Source organism: Folsomia candida, unplaced genomic scaffold, assembly GCF_002217175.1.
Source record: "Folsomia candida strain VU population unplaced genomic scaffold, ASM221717v1 Fcan01_Sc059, whole genome shotgun sequence".
Lineage (NCBI taxonomy): Eukaryota > Metazoa > Arthropoda > Collembola > Entomobryomorpha > Isotomidae > Folsomia > Folsomia candida.
The window spans coordinates 3,421-17,105 of NW_019091251.1; the positions used below are offsets into that span (position 1 = coordinate 3,421).

General features: G+C 36.8%; 3 protein-coding genes across 3 annotated transcripts; 2 read left to right on the plus strand and 1 right to left on the minus strand.

Moving 5' to 3' along the window:
- Positions 1–491: 491 nt before the first annotated feature.
- Positions 492–2,436, plus strand: LOC118433587. Its single transcript, XM_035845621.1, has 4 exons — positions 492–1,613; positions 1,732–1,954; positions 2,079–2,210; positions 2,255–2,436. Exons 1-4 carry the CDS (start codon positions 1,560–1,562, stop codon positions 2,434–2,436), a joined length of 591 nt encoding a protein of 196 aa, XP_035701514.1. The 5' UTR covers positions 492–1,559.
- Positions 2,437–3,918: 1,482 nt separating this feature from the next.
- LOC110862486 lies at positions 3,919–8,892 on the minus strand. Its single transcript, XM_022111676.1, has one exon. It carries the CDS (start codon positions 8,890–8,892, stop codon positions 3,919–3,921), a length of 4,974 nt encoding a protein of 1,657 aa, XP_021967368.1.
- A 729-nt stretch (positions 8,893–9,621) lies between these two features.
- LOC118433585 lies at positions 9,622–11,563 on the plus strand. The gene is made up of 3 exons (XM_035845616.1): positions 9,622–10,058; positions 10,204–10,311; positions 10,455–11,563. Exons 1-3 carry the CDS (start codon positions 9,911–9,913, stop codon positions 10,778–10,780), a joined length of 582 nt encoding a protein of 193 aa, XP_035701509.1. The 5' UTR covers positions 9,622–9,910; the 3' UTR covers positions 10,781–11,563.
- The last annotated feature ends 2,122 nt before the right edge of the window (positions 11,564–13,685 follow it).

A 13,685-nucleotide genomic window follows, 5' to 3' on the forward strand; every position in this document is an offset into this window, starting at 1 on the left:
CATCCTGTATAGTTTCATTTCACTAAAAATGTACCATATCGTACCAATGCCGCTATTTTTATTTTTTCCGACTCTCGCGGTTTTTGTGCCGGTCATAATTCAGATCATGTTGCCAGGATTGATCACAATTTATGAGGATTCGACCAGCCTGAGAGAGAAGTGGGGTGGTGTGCTGCACCTCAGGCAAGATTTGCGGGGTGTGGTGAGACGGCAAATTAGGGGGAAGAGGAGCCTCTCTGTTTATGCGGGGGTGGCAGAGCATAATTTTTTCAAGTGTAAAAGATCAACCATGGTAACGTATTATGAGGCTATAGTAGGCTACGTGATAACAGCGTTGATGTCAGTAGATGTTTATGAGATTAGTATTGAATTTTGAAAATGGATCGAAATTTAAAAAGATTGTGTAATTACGACTTATTTGTATGGATGCCTACTACCCTGTAAATAATCCGGGGTATTTTCAATACTGAAACAACTATGTATAGACAAGTCTATCAAGCCCGCCTCTGCGGGCCGTGTGCATAATGGAGACGTACAGCTAAGGTTCCTATTACGAAGATGTGCAAGATAGGAACTGTTTGAGTTTCGCTTAAATTTTGTGTTTTAAATTTATCAAGTTTCTCGGCGTATCAATATCCTTAAACAATATAACCTTTCTAATTTTCCATGTTCGGGTGCGAATTCTTTGAAATTACATGATCACTGAACACTCGAAGGGTAACATTACCCAAAACTGCACGTAATTTAAGGTCATGTCCGCAAATTGCCCCTTTAATATTCCAGCCGTCAAATTTTCACCAGAATTCAATAGACAGATGTTTAAATAATTTTTAGACTTAATTAAAATCTACATTAATATTTCTCACAGTAATATTCATGACCTGGTGCAAGATAATTTAAGTACATTAATCTAAATTTGTAGTAGGGACCACGTCTGGGATTAACTGTATTAATACTTCGCCTTGTAAATAAAAAGTAAAATGGCGTTCCGTTGCATTAAAGGCAACCAAAATTATTCTGCATCAATTCTGCAAAAAACATAAATACGTCTTGAGCATCGAATATATTTCCTAAAATAACACTCAAATAATTATGCATAATTAGAATATCATATTTAAGCTACACTATAATTATCACATTATCACATAAAGCATGTGAGACACCGCCGTATGGTTGAGCATTGGACGCACAATAAAAAGGAACTGAGAATCTTGAGGACCAATAACAAAATGGTGAGCTGCTTACCGCGCGAAATGTTTGTAAACATTGCTTGTTGGATCAGCAGACAAAATTGTCAGTCTCCCGAAATTCATTAGAAACAATGGGTTCCGTTTGCTTGCTGGATCAGCAGACAAAATTGTCAGTCTCCCAAATTTCCTTACAAACGATGGGTCCTGTTTGCTTGCTAACTTACATATCATGCCACACCTCACGAAGAGAGCCGTCAGCGATTCCCCACTCCCACTTGGATCGGAGCACCCGAGCAGTACAGAGCTCTCTCGATTTTAAGATTAAAATTGCTCAGGAAGTTGTACATTTAATTACAAAATTAAACGAAAATGAACTCTCCTTCTTCTTCAATTGGATCTTGTTCGTCGACAACTTCAAAGACGGTAAGTAATTGAAAATTTTTTACGGTTTGACATAAAATAAATACTACTTCAAATACGCTCAGTAATTTAAAAAATTTGTTACCCTTTAACATGAAATAAATTTATTTGATCCTCTTAGCTTTGCTTAATTTGCGATGAATTGCCTGCAATGTACACCATCGCAGCGAACAATAATGCTGGGGATGGAACAAAACCATGTGGCCATCATTATTGCGTGCAGTGTTTGATTAAACACGTGAGTTCATCAGCGAGCGGGGATCAGTTCTCGCCCACCCATCAACCTAGATGTCCGTTTTGTGTGCGGGATATTTGTGGCTTCTTGCCGCTGGATTCCGCCAATTGTAAGTAATCATCTTCCTAAATTAATAATTTTACTTATTTACTTACTTTATTCTACTTTTTATTTTTACTTTTATTTTACTTACTTATATTGACTAAAATTATATTTGCTAATTATATTTTTAGCCTCATTGCAACTTGTTCGTCAAAAGGATTTCGACGGTACCATTGGAGAGATTACAAATCCGTACACGGATGGGAACGGTTTATCAAGGTGCAAAGAAATATTTCTCTTAACTTTGCGGTCAAGTCCAGTTTGTAATTTTAATAGTATAACTAATTGAAACCAATTTATTTATTAGACTTGACCTACTTGAGCATCCTTCGCATGGAAGAACAAATCCCTCCAGTAATCCCGTTCGAGAAAATGTCCCCCGTTCATGCGGAACCCAGCTGCCCACCTCATCGATATACTTGCGTGGAATGTGATCTTCATTTCCTGACTGTTCAGGGAATTGTCAGACATGAAGCACGAAATCATTAGCTGCCATCGTTATCAGCTGCGAACTTGGCTCTCCCTTTCCTAATTAACCTTATTATCAGCTTTCAAAATTTTATTTCGATTGGATTTTTAAATTATTATATGTACTCGCTTTCAAAATTATATTTCTATTTGGCTTTTTAAACTTATTCTATTCGTGACTGTTCCAAAATTCAAAATTTTTAATTCTTATCCTTTGGTACCCAATTAGGTTCGACTCAAAAATATTTTAAATAGCTAATCATAATTATTAGTATGTGCGCGTGGGTGGAAGTAGGGCGTTAGTTATTATAGTAGTTTTTAGTCATAATTTTAAGGCAAAGTATTTAAGGGTAGGTTAGAATTTTTGTGGGAAAAGGGTAGCTCACCGACTATGCATTTAATCTTTTCGATCCCCCTTAATCTATAATTTTACCCCCAATAATTTCAAAGGTCCATCCCGTTAAATGCATGGTTGGTGAGCACAGGGTGGGCCCTCCTCTTCTGATTTATACCCTTTTGCAGTAGAGGCCACAAACAATGTGCATCCATTTTATGAACCACAAATTGAATCCCACCCCTTTTTAGTTAATGAATTTAGTATAGTTTATAGTTTTTAACCTGGGCAAGTTCCATCCCCATTAGGTCCAGTTGTTCATAAAATGGATGCACAATGTACCACGCACATGTTTATTTAATATTTTTATAGAAATTTTTTGTACAATAAAATATCAATATTCCAATCAATTTATCAAACTCTCTATCAAACTATGTAAACTGGCGAACAATTTTTTATAAACTTGAACATTTCATCAAGCTTATTAGCAAATTAGTACTTCTGTGGTGGCGAAATATGAGTAGCCAACTCATTTGTCGTCAACTGCTAGGCTGTTCGGGTCTTTGCTAATTTTATTTGTATTAAGCTCTCAACTTTTGAAACTTTATTGTGGAATTATGCCATATGGAGTTTCATCGGAGTTATCTTGTTAATGAATTTCTAAAACAAATTAAAACACATTAGTAACATTTTAAATTTGAACAAAAATTCATCCATCTAAAAAACCTAATAATCTCCAAATGTTGTCATAGTATGTTCAACCTTAAAATTACAGCGACGAATAAATATAGGTCATGGAGATTTCCTAAACACTTTCCAGTGCTACCGATATCATTATAATTTTTTATTAGGCGCCATCCATAAATTATGTCACGCAAAAATCGCGATTTTCAAGACCCACCCCCCATCCTTTAACATGTGTCACATAGGCACGATATCATTGGAGCCTTAGACCCACCCCCCCATCCCTTGCGTGACATAATTTATGAACGACGCCTTATTCCACTAAGAATCCTATATGCGACTTATGCGTGTATTACTAACCAAGCTTTAAAAAGTTTAGAAATACATTTTGCATGTAGAATTTGTTTTTTACGCAACGGGCTCAGTCTTACAATCATTGCCCGGTTGCGATTAAATTGTGAATTTATTATAAATATTATATCATTTTATTTCTGAAGTACATCCTTGAAGACAACATTCCTCGTGAAAACCTTATTTGAATTTTCTAATAATTTTCCTTGCTCGGTCATATCACGTACATAAACTCTAACGTCTGAGGACCTTCTAACTCTTGAAAATGCAACGTAAAGTTGTCCATGACTGAATACTGGAGTAGCCAAATAAATTCCAACCTTGTCCAAAGTCTGACCTTGGGACTTATTAATAGTCATAGCAAATGCTAGCTTAACAGGGAATTGCAGTCTTCTTAGTTGAAATGGAAGATCAGAATCTGCTATAAGGTCAATTCTAGGGATAAAGACTATGTTTCCCTCAGCTGATCCTGTAAGAACCTTGGCAATAATCAAGTTTGGCTTTAGTTCAACAACAACTAATCGTGTTCCATTGCACAACCCACGCTTTGTGTTTAAATTTCTCAGTAGCATTATGAGGGAACCAACTTTCAATTTTAGTTCATGTGATGCTGATCCAGAAGGATTTAAAGTATTCAGGAATTCGGTCGGGTAATCATCCCTATCAGAATCCTCGTCTGTCATAATTGAGTCAGTACTTAAATATGTCTTGCATTCTCCTTGCAGAATTTTCAAGACTTGCTCGTTTATTTCATCAACGTCTGCATTCGTGGGGCATAAAATAGCCATTTTTGAAAATTGCTCTACTTTTTCAGGAGTTAGAGACTCACCAAAAATATCTTTAATTATATTTTCTGTCGCCAGCATTGCTTCTGGAATTTCTATTAAACTATCTTGTAATCCGTCCACATTTGTCAATTCACCGTTACCAAGTTTAATTAGCCAATCACTGTATTCCTTATCAAGTGATCTTACATTATTATTCAATTTCAAAATTTGAAATTTCCTCCAAAGGTGACTAAATTTTATGCTTGCCTGGACAATTGATACAGCATCACCGTGTGGGATTATTGGCAATGTTTGCCTAAAATCACCTCCGAGGAGTAAAACCTTTCCTCCAAATGGAAGATCATTTCTCATAATTTCTTTCAACAGCCTATCAATGCAATGCAAAGCATGAACTGATGCCATCGTTGACTCATCCCAAATTAGCAGTTTAGCGGTCCGAATTAACGTCGCATCATTCGTAGTCATCTCTATCGATGAAACTGATGTCTCGTTTAAATTCAATGGAAGTTTGTATTGGGAGTGGTAGGTCCGTCCTCCCTTTAACAAATTAGCAGCAATTCCTGTTGATGCAACAGGCAATGCAATATCACCTTGCCCTCTAACGTAGCTTAAAAGTGTTTTATATAAGTAAGTTTTCCCACTTCCACCAGGGCCGTCAAGGAAAAAACATTTTTCAACTGGTTCAGCAGAGTTTATTGAGTATTCTATTGCCTCAAATGCACTCAGTTGTTCTTCTGTCAATGTTGATTTAAGATCTTCCGCGACGCCACGCTCTAACTCAATATCTACAAAATCATTTAAATTCAAAGGCAGATGGGAAGGAGGGTCCTTTAGTTTGTAATCAGAACACTTTCTCCCATGTGTAATAAGTGTTTCTGAAATATCCCTTAGCGCATATGACTCACACATATCACACTCTTCGTCAGATGGATGGCCATGAACTCTTACAAAATCCTCGGTAAGATTTTCTTTATGTTCATTCCATAGGCCTGTCATGTCGGAGGTCTCTCCAAATACACAAATATATGCAAAAAGTTCTCGCAGCTGACGTGGCATTGATGCATAAGCAGCATCATTTAATGTATCATTCCACACTGTTTGATCGCAAATCAAACCTCTCGCCTTAGCAACTTCATAAAATGAATCGTAAGCATGTCCTTGATATTTTAGAAGGTCGTCATAACTTGTTGGTCCTGCTACATGAAGTAGCAATAACCTCAAGAAATATCTCTCGCCATCGCTCATACTCACAGAATACAGACGTCCGATAACTTTGTCAGTGTGTCCATCTTTACGACGAACCCATTTATTCTTTGCATTAAATACGTAATACTCTGGAATTTCCGCATACTTGTATTGCCTGGCTTTTGGATCTTGGGTATTTAACTCGAAGAATGCCGTTAATGTAGAGTCTGTATTTTCTGCTTTATGAATTGCTTCTTGAATTTTATTAGGATCGAATGACACTCGTTTCTTGCCTGGTAACTCAACCTTTAATCTTGATATGGAATGAGTTCTATCTTGCATAGGGAATCTGAAAATTCTCCAAGCTGCCTCAGGAGGACTGACATATCTTGAATCAACATGTGTCTTAATCTCATCTATTCGTAACTCAACTTTTGCGCAATCGTGTCCCTTATAAGCGTATTTAAATAAATATTTAACGCTTCTAATCGATGCGCAAATTTCAACATTGATATGACAATTGTATTTTAAACTTAAGTATGGGTTATATGGAACAACCCATCTATTGTCAATTTTAATATTTTTATTAGTCACAACTGGTTCTAAATTGCGTCGCCGGTAAAACGGAAATCCGTTAACGTTAGCCAAAGTTTCATGTTGAAATGGTTTTGGAAAACCTTTCGAACATTTCCCGGCCACCAAGCATGGTGATTTTGAATTAATTTTATCACACGGGCCGTGGATCATATTTTTCGTAACGACATCAAATAGCCTTGGATGTGTTTCGTTATTAGGTATTTCGGCACACACGATCTTATCGATAAGGTCAACTGTCCTTGGCTTATCAATATCTTTTAGAATTATAAGAATATGAGCATGAGGGAGACCTCTTTTTTGAAATTCAATGACATGTACTTTTGCAAGTACGTGTCCTAGGACACATTTTTTTGTCAAATCCTCCAGCATCGATCTTAATTTAACATTGAATACCCGTGCTACCAAATCGGGTCTATTTTCAGGCTTTTGGCCATCTTCCAAGTTCGCAGTAATTTCAAACCATTTGGGGTTGCATGTCATTGTGATGAATAAATCTGGTTTTCCAAATTTTCTTACAATGGACATAGCATCTTGATAATTTTGATTCATATTTCTTCTGCTACCCTGAAAAGTCGAAGGTAAAATTATTGGTTTTCCAGGAACTATTCCATCCTGTTCTGCAACGGAGTCCATATAGTCCACCAATGCGTCATAGCTACCTGCTCTAAGCTTGCTTTGATTTTGCCGAACGAAATTAAGGTCGTTTGCTTCAGCTTTCACATACGCATCGACAAAGTATTGCTGAGTAAGTTTTCCGGCACTCAAAAACGGACTAAATGTCTCACGAACCGAAAATATGTAAGAGTAGTACATTTTTAGTGTTACTCTTTTTCTCGAGTTTGTGTTAACATTTGTCGAGTGAGAACGTACGCATAACGCCAAGTCTTCTCCCCAGCCTTGTTCTCCATATGGATAGAGGAGGGGATAGGTCAGGGCATCAAGATTTTTGTTTAGAATACTAATTCGTTTTGTTGTAGGAGAATTTTCGCCGGTTGGTCTTAAATGAATTAGTAAATCTCTTTCTAGTGGAGGCTCGCCATCGGTATTGCTGAAGATTATCGCAACCTCATTACATGTCTGCATGTTATATCGACGGTTGTCAAGAGCTCGGTCGTTAACAATCGCCATTGTAACTTCTTTGGCTAAATGTCCTTGGCTTTGTTCTTTGATTTTCTCCTCCTTCTCGAATTCATGAAGCATTTTGAATGCTCTTGCAAACGGATTATCTTTCATAATATCAAGCAGGTTCGACATCACATGATTTTTGCAGGCAACATTAGAAGGTTCGTTCAGTCTTTGACTGGTTGCCTCATCTGGGTCAAGTATATACAATTGCGCGTACTTTCGTGGTTCGCCTTCTTCTGGATGCAAGGTCCCTGCCCTGTGATAGATCTGACCATGGATTCTGTAACAGTACGGGCCATACCCAGGTGGAGCTTTAATTTGTGCTCCAACTGATGCAAATGCGAATGCATTATTGTAGGACCTTATATGTTCCATGAAATGTTTAGAATCTGGGTCCTTCCCTGTTAAAAGTCGTTTTATGTACTCATATGTTGCAAAATTTTGGATTTTGACCTTTCCTTTGTTGCAGCAAACTGTAAACTTTTTATCGGTTGGTCTTTCTCTAGCAAAATGCTTGGCATTGCAAAATTCACAAAGAACATTCATCTCCCCCATATTGTGTAATTCCACAATGCTTTCTTCTAAATTATCAATTATGGCTGCTCTTGCTGTCATTTTTAGCACGCGACATGAAGCATTGGCTCGATTTGTGCGCAATTGCTCTAATCTCTCATCTCTCTCTTTGGGTGTTTCAAGTTGGCGTCTTGATGAAATTCGTTGATTGTCCTGAATTTTTCGTTTCATTGCCTCTTCGTCAGTCTCTGTCAATCTCACTACTGAAGTTCTCTGAGCATTCGCTAGGCAACGTGCTGACCTTTCCTCTTCGGTCTCAGCTAACCTACTTTCATTGTTTCGTCGAGCATTCGCTAGGCAACGTGCTGACCTTTTCTCTTCGGTCTCAGCTAACCTACTTTCATTGTTTCGTCGAGCATTCGCTAGGCAACGTGCTGACCTTTCCTCTTCGGTCTCAGCCAACCTACTCTCATTGTTTCGTCGAGCATTTGCTAGGCAACGTGCTGACCTTTCCTCTTCGGTCTCAGCTAACCTAGTTTCATTGTTTCGTCGAGCATTCGCTAGGCAACGTTCTGACCTTTCCTCTTCGGTCTCAGCTAACCTACTTTCATTGTTACGTCGAGCATTCGCTAGGCAACGTTCTGACCTTTCCTCTTCGGTCTCAGCCAACCTACTCTCAGTGTTTCGTCGAGCATTTGCTAGGCAACGTGCTGACCTTTCCTCTTCTGTCTCTGCTAATCTGCTGTCAGCTGTTCGTCTGGCATTAGCGTCTCTCCGAAGTGATGCTTGCGACTCAGTTTCTCCTGGTCGTCGTCGATGCATCATAGAATTTTTAGTTTCCGAATCAGATGCTGATTCAAATTCATCTCTGCAGTTTAACCGTTGCTTCTTGCGTACCATTCTGAATAACTGCCAACTTAGGGCTCAAAATTGCTACGAATAGCTCAAGTGGTTGCCACTTAGGGCTCAGTATGTGTCTACAGATAGATCACTCAAAATTATGTATAATGAATCGAAAATGCCAACTTAGGGCTGAAAATAAGTCGACTTAGGACTGTTTCCCGTGCAAATGCAAATAATGCGAGAATTTACGGGTTGCTTGCCTAAGAAAAAATTAATCAAATTAATTGGTAAAAATATAGTTTATATAGAAATTCTTGCAAATAGCGAATTTTTTAATTAGTGGCTGCAACCATTTCCAAACAAAATTCAAACAAATCATCAGTCAAATTACCTACCTAAAATGATTTTCTGAACAATCAATTGGAAAACTCTTTTATTTAGTTAAATTTAAATTTAGTTAATTTTCTGTTTTTTGTAGTTTCCTGCACACAAAAATTCAATGAAAAACAGATTTCCAAGGAAAGCTCAAAATAATTTCGGCAACCCAGTCTGACGACATTGCACAGCAAAGTGATGACCACTAAAATTGTTGCTACCGTTTGATTAATTCAGCTTAACGTTGACAAAACGTTTTTGTTGACTGTTAGCAGGTCCTATAATTATGCCTTGCAGGAGAGGGGGTAACGTAAACAAACGTTTCCACCCTGCCGACACAAATTGGTAAAGGGATGCAAATTTCAGCAAGCTTTCACAACGTTCAGCTAACGTATAACTGAAAGCCAATCATAAAATTTTAATTTTTTAATGCTTTCACTATTGGCCCTATCCTGCAATGTATAATTAGCATTGGAAGATTCGAAAAGTCTTGAATCCTATCTTTCAATGGTAAGTTGGCACCGTCTGGCAATAGAAACGTTCTGTCAACGTCGAGCTGAGACAATAAAACGTCTGACAGCAGTTTAATGCTCATCAGTCGATCGCCAACTGTCAGCTCGGTTGCCACAATTTTTGCAGTTCCCTTGAAAATTAATTTCTACATTTTGCGAACTGTATTCAATTCTTGATTTACTTTCATATGGCTTATAGAGTCGCTTCTGAATTTTCTCCCAACGCTGTGGCCGCTGGTTGGGATGTGGCCTCTACACGGCTCTTGAAAGCACCAAATGATCGATTTTGCGTTCAGTGCGGATTTGTTATCCGGGGTCAGGCGATGGACAAACCTGGTAATTATATTTCATTGAAAATCTAATATTTATGCTTTATTAGTTTTTGATAGTCCAGCGTATACGATGTACTACTATTTAATAAAGTTAGTCTAATAATTTATATCGTCTCTACAAATACAAATTTTACTTTGTTTTTTTATAGCTGTGTGCCCACACAAAAATTGCAAGCAGCCTCTAATCTTCCGAGCAAATCAATTTGATTCCGCTAGCAAGTGGGGACGCTGCCGACAGTGTGACAGCTTTACTCACGGTATGTATAACTGTGTTACTAAACATTTAGAGTTAGAAATCCACCTGTCAAAAAACCTTTTAATTGAACGTCGAAATATAGATTCTTCGATAGTTAATTTTGGGTCATCACATCTATATGTATTTTATTATTTATTATTACAGCCGACTTCCCATACTGTCAATCCTGCGGTACGGCTAATCGAGACGCCCTTTCCCGAAAACGCCGCTTTGAACAAATTCAAATTCAGAAACAGCAGCTTGAAGCCAAGCGACTGAAAGAAGAGAATGACGCCTTGAAGCAGCAAACGCATGATCCTGATTTCTTGTTATGGAAAGAAGTGAAGAAGGAGGAGGAGCGGAAACGAATATTAGAAGAAGAAAAGAAGAAAATTGAGGAGGAGGAGGCTAACGCTGATGCCGAACAGGTAGCTGCCGCGAAGAAGTTAGAGGAATCTCTTCTACAGGATGATGAAGAAATGAAGGAATAATGTGGTAAATGTGCAAAATCATAAAATTTTAATGAAGCTTTTTAAGTCTCCCTCTTATTTGTAATTAGTTTGATGATTTTTTAAATTTCAAGAACTGTTTTTTGTTTTATTTGTTTCAATGTTTCTTACTTACTTTCATGCTTCCTACTTAAAATTTACACATGTATTTATGAAATAATTTAAATGAATAAAACATTCCATTAAAAATATATAAAAACAAAATTAAATTTGCCTTAGCATTACTTTTGTAAATATTAATAGCATTAAAACTTATTTTTATTTCATCAAGCCAAACACATTGCTCATCTTATATTAAAATAGTCACACATAGACAGAAATGTTAAATTTAAGAGCCGGGGCTATGAGACTACTCACACGAAGCGGCAATTTCAAACCTTAGCATGTGTGGTCGGCCAACGAATCCCGGCCAGCGAAATACATAGACAACATTTAAAATGCAGACTTAGTCACGTAAATTTCAGATCACGTGGCGTTATTCAGGAAGTGTGCCCAGTTCACAGGACACGTGGCGTAATACAGGGGGTGTGCCCAGGTCACAGGACACGTGGCGTCAATCAGGGGGTGTACCCAGGTCACAGGATACGTGGCGAAATTCAGCTGGGTATGCGGGTTATCTGTCATGCCAAGTCAATGTTATTATGTATTGATAATGTGGATTCATGGGTAACGTTAGACTGTCATTGAGTGAAGCGCCCAGTTCAAAAAAGCACACATACATACATACATACATACATACACACAGACAACACGGGGCTATTAGTATTTAGGATATGAGATATGAAAATCGGACTCAATTATACACAATTATAATATTTAATATTTCGTAGCTTGCTTAATATTGTTTCCAAGGTAAAAAATGTAAAAATATATTACAAATTCTTATTTCGTTAGTATTATGAAAAAATTATTTTCCAAAAGTTTTTCTTCTTCGTATCAATGTAATCCAAGTTTAAAGATCACCAGGCAGAATTGATCTAATAAAATTCAGTACAAAAGGTGTTTTAACATGTGAAAATTTTTATTAAAAATATATATTTTCGTATAGAAAGGTCTAAGTCCAAGATTAATTATTGCGTATGTACGGCTCGATTTTGAAGAAATTTGAAGAAATCAGGCCGGAAATATAAAAATGGGCCCTCGTAAATGCATAAATCTACATTCATAGTTTGCATAAAAAACTTTCATGAAATGCTTCACTTATCAAAAACTGGTGCAATCTCAGGAGGCACACACTGTATTTTTCATGACATTCATTCATTGTACATCAAATTTGAAGAACATGGAAAAATTTGATTTTGTCGATATTTTTCTTCTCAAATTTTTGGAAGTTTTCCTATACCGACCAACGTTAAAAAGTTGATTTTTTGTGTTTGTTTTTTTTCAAAGAGCTCTGAATTTGTAAACGGGTTGATATTTTACGCTTTTTGTATGTAGGAAATCATGGAAATTTGATTGATTTTTATAGGATGTAATCACGAAATTGATTACTTATTGGACAAAAATTTTATTAAATAGCAGTTTTCAATAAAATATTTTTTTTATTAATCAGTGATCTATTTATTAAACATATCCAACATATAAGAAATCCGGTGATATCCGTGAATCAACCGATTCTGGTGACATAGTGGTTTTCGCCGTGTTGGTTGGGACATGTTTCATTAGATAATGTAATTTACATTACATAGCCAATTGCAAAAATTACATGCAAGGTACTACATGCACGGTGTATTACCACTAAAAATTGCCAATTAGTATTTTTAATATTTACATATTTACACCCGTGTCAACCATTTAATCTGTTTTTCCGTTCTCCGAATAAATAATTACCGTTTCTGTATTTCCATAAGTTTATAAAAAAAATAATTATTTCTACTTCATCATTAAAAGTCTGACAGATATTGAAATTGGTCGTGTGAACTCAATTTAAACCGATTACACACATTTGTGTCATTTGAAAAATTTTTAGAGAAATAAAATGAAAAATTTGAATTTTTTTACAGTTTTTCCAAAAATTTTAAACTTTTCAAGCCAAGAAATTAAATAAGTTATCGACAATGTACACACGAACAATCGATTTGTATAGTTTATGACAAATAATCAATACATATTTAATTCCGATGCGATTATTTGTTTTCAACTTTTTTCAAAATCTCGGCGAAAGCGTCCTCCCAATTTTTATGTGACGGATTGACCTCTTCCGGTTCGATTTTTAATCCATCCCCCACAATTCCATGCCTATTTTTCCACACCTCCACCCCATTTTTGTACGCGAGTTGACAAACGTTCCCAATTTTCTCCTCGATGTCAATTTTTTTTCGTACAAAGATCCCCATCTTATCGGCCATGTCGTCTAAAATTTGCTCACTCGGCTGGACGACCCAGGTGGAAACAGGGCCCGTTTAAGGGTCAGGCAGCCTAGGCACCTGCCTAGGGCGCAAGGCTGGGAAGGGCGCCGTCAGGCGCTCGGCCGTACACTAGATAAAAACGAGAAATTCTGGATTTTAAATTGCTCAAATATGAAGTTATAAAAGCTGCAAAAAGTAAAAACTTAATCAGATAACACCCATTTTGTAATAATTTTGCCGATTGAAATCTCTAACAGATCCAAAATAATTTTTGTATTCCACTGCTTTGAAAAATATGGTAAATCTTAAGTAATCTTACCGTAAGTCAGTTAAGGATTTACATTGCCAACTTGTCATGTCATAAAAGTCATAAATGTCATAAATGTCTGACATTTATTTTTATTGACAATTATGACATTTATGACAAGTTGTAAAATTCAAAATTGTCAACTTTTCCGTCAACTTGACGTTAACATTTACGAATTGTCAATTTAATTTAGCAAAATTATCTTGTGACTTTGTAATTGCACTGCCTTGCA